Source organism: Octodon degus, unplaced genomic scaffold (assembly GCF_000260255.1).
Source record: "Octodon degus isolate 3935 unplaced genomic scaffold, OctDeg1.0 scaffold00056, whole genome shotgun sequence".
Taxonomy (NCBI): Eukaryota; Metazoa; Chordata; class Mammalia; order Rodentia; family Octodontidae; genus Octodon; species Octodon degus.
In genome coordinates, this window is record NW_004524632.1 from 9,647,613 (window position 1) to 9,653,335 (window position 5,723).

The 5,723-nt window shown below is 50.7% G+C and overlaps 1 protein-coding gene across 1 annotated transcript in view; it reads right to left on the bottom strand.

The window, feature by feature from the left end:
• Krt222 (keratin 222) overlaps positions 1 to 5,519 on the bottom strand; it is an 8,703-nt gene extending 3,184 nt beyond the window's left edge. The window contains exons 1-3 of the mRNA XM_004633887.2: positions 5,424 to 5,519; positions 1,929 to 2,057; positions 1,283 to 1,503 (exon numbers count right to left, since the gene is read on the bottom strand). Of these exons, the coding sequence (XP_004633944.1) occupies positions 1,283 to 1,503; positions 1,929 to 2,057; positions 5,424 to 5,519 (446 nt within the window). The remainder of the gene's footprint in view (positions 1 to 1,282; positions 1,504 to 1,928; positions 2,058 to 5,423) is intronic.
• Between the last annotated feature and the right edge of the window lie 204 nt (positions 5,520 to 5,723).

A 5,723-nucleotide genomic window follows, 5' to 3' on the forward strand; every position in this document is an offset into this window, starting at 1 on the left:
CTGGCATGTGGTGCTGGAGGATCGAACCGAGGTCCCTGTGCTTTGCCAAGCTTGTTTCAAGTAGGTGCTTTAGACCACTGAGCCATCTCTCCAGCCCTAGAGTGGTTTCTTAAAGGACCCATAATTCTGAAACAAGCAAGAACAAAGGTTTGGGGCTGGCCAGATAGCTCAGCGGAATAAAGCACCTGCTTAGGCAGATGCAGGGACTGAGGTTCAATCCCGGTGTGTCGTGCCGGCCCTGTCCCCAGGGTGAGCTGAGACTGGGAATGAGACGGTTTGGTGGGACGCACCTGTAATCCCAGCACTTGGGAGGCTGAAAACAGGAGGATCAGTACGAGTCTGGTCTGTGGAGTGAGATCCTATAAGACCCTGTACTTAAATACATTTTTTAAAAAAAGAACAAAGATTTCTTTTTACAAGAATGTAAAATGGCTGCACCATTTTCAAAGCTATACAACTTCAGAAGGGATTGCCAATGTTGATACTATATGAAAAAATAAGATTTCCCATTTGAATACCTTTTTCCATTGGAACATCCTGAAGTCTTTTTTTTTTTTTTTTTTTTGAGACATAGTCTTGATATAATCTGGGCTGGGCTTGAACTCACTATATAACCCAGGCTGGCCTGACATTTGCCGTGACCCTCCTGCCTCGGCTTCCTGAGTGCTGGGTTCACAGGTGTGCGCCACCACACCCAGCTTGGAAGGCTTCTAAATGAACTCAGAACTGTCTTTATTACTCTGCTTGGTTGTGGCTTGTTCATCTATCATTATTAATTTTCACATCCTACGTGTGGTGGGCGGGCCCTGAGCATGGGATTCTGGCGGTAATACGTGGGTCTTCCCAGTTATCTTCGTGGCTGGTCTATAGAAAGCAAAGACCAATCTTTTTTTTTTAAATTTTTTTTTAAATTTTTTTATTTATGTGTGTGTATTTGTGTGTGTGTGTGTGTGTGTGTGTGTGGCCAGCTCAGCCCACCAGGGGGCGGGGCAGCTGGCTTGTGGTGCTGGGGGATTGAACCGCGGTCCCTGTGCTTTGCTAAGCTTGTTCTAAGTAGGTGCTTTAGACCACTGAGCCATCTCACCAGCCCCCCCCCCCCCCCAAAGACCAATCTTAAAAGAGAGAAGCAGCCATGAGAGAGGCTAAACCCCGCACTCATGAGGCTGAGGCAGGAGGGTCGCAGTGAGATCAGTCACCTGCCACCAAGCCCGGCCGCCGCGTGTCCCCGCCTGAGGAGCAGGAAGCGTCGGGGGCCAGAGCCCGCGTGTGCGCCTCCCCGCACCTGATTTCCTCGCGCTCCAGCAGGCGGCGGTACGTGGCGATTTCCTGCTCCAGCCGCATCTTCGTGTTGAGCAGCAGCTCGTGCTCCCGCAGCTGCCTCTCGATGCCGCGCCGCACGTCCTGCAGCTCCGTCTCCAGCCCCGCGATCACCACCTCCAGGTCGTGCCGCTGCATCTGGTGCTGCTGCTCGCTGGCCTGCAGGGAGCTCTCCAGGCCCCTTTCCTGTGGACGGGAGCGACCTCAGGGAACCGGAGGTCCGGAGCGGGGCGCTGGCTGTCTTAGCCCAGGCTGGCCTTGAACTTGCGGCGATCCTCCTGCCTCAGCCTCTGGAGCTGGCATGACAGGTCTGTGCCACCAAGCCTGGTTGACCGGGTCATGACCAGGTCACGACAGTCTGGTTCACCACAAGTTCAATACCTGCGTGGGCTACACAGTAAGACCCTGTCTCAAAAACTCCCAAACCCAAAGCGCTGTTTCAGCCTTTCACCAAGTAGCCCCGGGATGAGGGGCAAGTGCACTGCTTTTTTTTTGAGACAAGGGCTCGCTGCTTGGTTCAGGCTGGGCTTGAACTCGCGGTGATCCTCCTGCTTCAGCCTCCCGAGGGCTGGGAGGACAGAGTGTACACCCACGCCCGGCTCCCCGCTCACCACAGCGTGCAGCGACTCGATCTCCACTTGGAGGTGGTGCCACTGGCGTCGCGCCTCCTTCAGTTCTGCCCGCGCCGCCTTCAAAGCCTCTTCATCTCGGTCCATCTTCTCGCTGATGTCTTCTTCCAGCTGTAGAGAACCAACAACAGCAAATGGAAAGAGAGCGCTCTTGAAAACGGGTTTCAAAGCCATCTCGGAAAAGCCGTGCAGGAGTCAAGTCACCTTGGAATGGCTGGACTAAAGGTGATTTTTAGATTTTTTTTTGTATCTTAGGGAAGGGTCTACAGGGTGTTCAGGGTCTCACTACTAGATTGGACTCAGCGATCCTCCTGTTTACAGCCTCCCAAGAGCTGGGATTATAGGTACGCTCCACCACGTCCAGTCTCAATTGCCGTCTCAGCGTGTCCCTGGGGTGGGGCTGGCAGGCAGGCCCAGGATCAAATCCCTGGCCCTTGCACCTGCTTGCAGGCGCTTTAAACCGCTGAGCTATTTGGCCGACCCTTAGATCTTTGTTAGTGATGAATTAAGTACGTGAGCTGGTTAGCTGTTTTCAGCCTCAGTTTCCTCCGATGTTAGTGGTTCCCAAAGCTCATTCCAGATCTAGCATGTATCTATGATACATTTATTTTTGAGCCAGACTCTTGCTTTGTAGTTCAACCTGCCCTTGAGCCCACTATGTAGCCCAGGGTGGTCTAGGGCTCCAGGTATCCTCCTGTCTCAGCCTCCTCACTGCTGGGATGGCAGGTGTGCACCACCACGCCCGGCTAGAAGGCATCTTTACTTGGGGTATCTGAGGTTGTAATAAAAGCACTATTTTAAAGATTGTTTTAAAATATGCTTACATTAAAAATAAGTGGGACCTTTATATTTGACTTTATGTGCTTTCATGCTGATGGCAGAAATGAGAAAATATCTGTTGCCAGAATTCTCAATCTTTGGTCCCAAGAACATAGGAAGAGTGTAATGGGTTAAGGGTAACATTTTGAAGCAAAAATTAATGACTTTGTTCTTATCGTGTGGGTTTTAAAATTTAAAAACAATTTGATCATACCAGAAAATTTGTTGAAAGGAACCTGGCGCCCTTAGCAGTACACCAACCAAGTTTAGGACAATGTGTCAGAGAGGAACACCCAGGCTCTCGGGTCACTGGGCCTCACACTTAGCGTTAGAAGAGAGCTTCTAGGAGCTTGGACTCTGCCCACACAACTGCTGGTGCCTCCTCAGCCTCTGGATTTGGGGTGAGGAGCGGCAGCTCAGCGTGAGTCTGTCACAGCCTGTTCCCAGGATGGCCCCAGCCACATGCAGGTCCCTAAATTCTTGTCCATTTGTGGTTCCCTTTGCAAGGAATCCTGGGAGCTCCAGGTGAGCCCCGAGACAACAGCCAGTAGTGGTCAGTGCGGGCCCTCATCCTGACCCGAGTGTCCAGTAGCCCACAGGGCCCCGGGGTGACTTAGTGCTGTGTGGAAACTGCTGCTTTATTTTGTGATGTGGAGGTGGGGTCTGAGGGTGGTGCCACAAGGCCTCGAGCACCTTTCTTTCTTTCTTTTCTTCTTCTTCTTCTTCTTTTTTTTTTTTTTTGGTGGAACTGGGGATTGAACTCAGGTCCTTGCACTTGCCAGGGAAGCGCTTCTTCTACTGAGCCATCTCCCCAGCCCCAAGCGCTCTCTCTCTCTCTGTCTCTCTCTGTCTCTCTCTGTCTCTGTCTCTCTCTCTCTCTCTTTCTCTCTCTCTCTCTCTTTCTCTCTCTCTCTCGTATTTTAGGGAAGGGTCTACGTTGTGTTCAGGGTCTCACTACTAGATCAGATTTGTAGTGATCCGCCTGTTTACAGCCTCCCAAGAGCTGGGATTACAGGCGCAGGCCACCCTGCCCAGTCTCAATTGCTGTCTCAGTGTGCCCCAGGGGTGGGGCCGGCACCCTGAGCTCTCTTTGTAACTCAAGCTGGTCTCGGAACTCGTAATGATCCTCCTGCCTCAGCCTCCTGAGTGCTGGGATGACAGACCACCACAACTGGCAAGCACTTTTCTGATAACTAAAAGAACAGGCTTTCTTGAATATGTCTCGTGATTTTCTAAAGGATTGATGAAAAAGATTCTCTGAAGTAGTTTTATGCTTCAAGGTGCCCTAAGCCAGTTACTCTGTAGTCTTACTTTTTTCATTTGAATTTACTCATTTCATTATTGAATTTTGAAATTGAATTTTGCAACATCTGAGTTTCTGTGATAGCCAAAGAGTTTATTTGGTTTTATAGTTTTCAGAATTGTCACCTATTAAATGTCCCCCTCCTCACTATAAAAGATGAGCAGACTATACCAATGCTTAAGTCAAAAGCCCCAGTGACTTTGCTAAAGTTAGGGGTCCAGGCATTGTTTATGAAACCTGAAAATGGTACCCAGGGGTAGAATTGATGATGTCACTGACATCAGTTACTAGTAGAATAGAAGCCTGTGATTTCCTAGCAGTATTTTGGTTTCTTTTTCTTTTCTTTTTTTTTTTGCAGAACCGGAGATTGAACTCAGGCCCTTGCACTTGACAGGCAAGCACTTATTCTAATGAGCCACCTCCTCAGCCCCTCTCTTTGGTGATTTTTCAAAGTAAACTTTAAAAAACAAAAACAAAACAAAACAAAACAACTGAATTTGGGTCCCTGGAATAGAACTCATACACTGTAGAGTATCTAGAACACTAGGCAAGCTAGACACAACACAACACCCAACAGAACCCAGACTGAACCCCTCCGTTTCTGAATCTATTTCTAAAGTATTTGTTTTTAAATTTGTCGAAAGACTCGATACCAGAATGAGTTTCTAAATTAGGTGATTGTCACTTTAAATCTAAATATATGAAATTTAGCTTTTAAGTTGGTTCGCTCTCTTTTTAAATGCTTACATACTGCAAGGTTTTATGGAACATAAACATTTCTCGTAGAGCAAAAGCTGGAGACCGAATCCTTGCTAATTTGGGTAATCCGACTGTTATAATTTACGTTATTAGTTCTGAAGGCCTCTTCCACCCCCCAGATGACTGCTATTTATAACAGTCTATAAAACCGAACTCATTAAAAAGCCAACAAGGAACCTCTTGGAAATATTTGCTGTGTCTCCAGAACGTGCCCAGCGAGAAATCTTACCCTACGGCTTGCATTAAAAACACGGGATCTGAGTGGATGGTGCAGGAACTTCCCGCTGGCCGTGAAGGGTATCGGAGACGCCTGCTCCCCCAGGCACGCCGAGGCGGGTTGGGGTTCACCACTTCATCGTTTACGCCCCCACGCGCGCGGCTCCTGACCCCCACCTCCGCGCCCGCCCCCCGTGCAGGGCCGCAGCTCCCCGCGGCTCCGGTCGTCCCACCCCGCTCGCTGGGGCGCCGCCGGGACCTCGGTTCCTGCCCGGTGTGTCCGCATTGAAAGGGAGATACCGTACCTCGGGGAGGCCGGGCGGGCGCCGGGGGCGGCTGCCTCTTTATCCTGGGAGCTGCCTGCCTCTAGGAATCATTACCTGCATCCTCGTAGCCAGCACCGTCTCTATCTGATTGCTGCTGAGGAGCTTTTCATAGTTTGCCCTGATCTCATTGAGGCGCTGGGACAGTTCCATTCTCTCCCCATCCTCCACCTCGGCTAGCTGAGCCCGGCTCAGGGTGGGCTGAGTCGCCGCTGCGGCGGCTGCTGCTGCTGCTGCTGCTGCGAGCCGGCCCTGCCTCCCTGCGCCGCCGCCGAGCGCGGCCTTAAAGATGCAGGGCGCCTTATCCGCCTCTTCCCGGCGCTGGGAAGCTCCGGGTTTTCTGATCAGTTGCGAAAA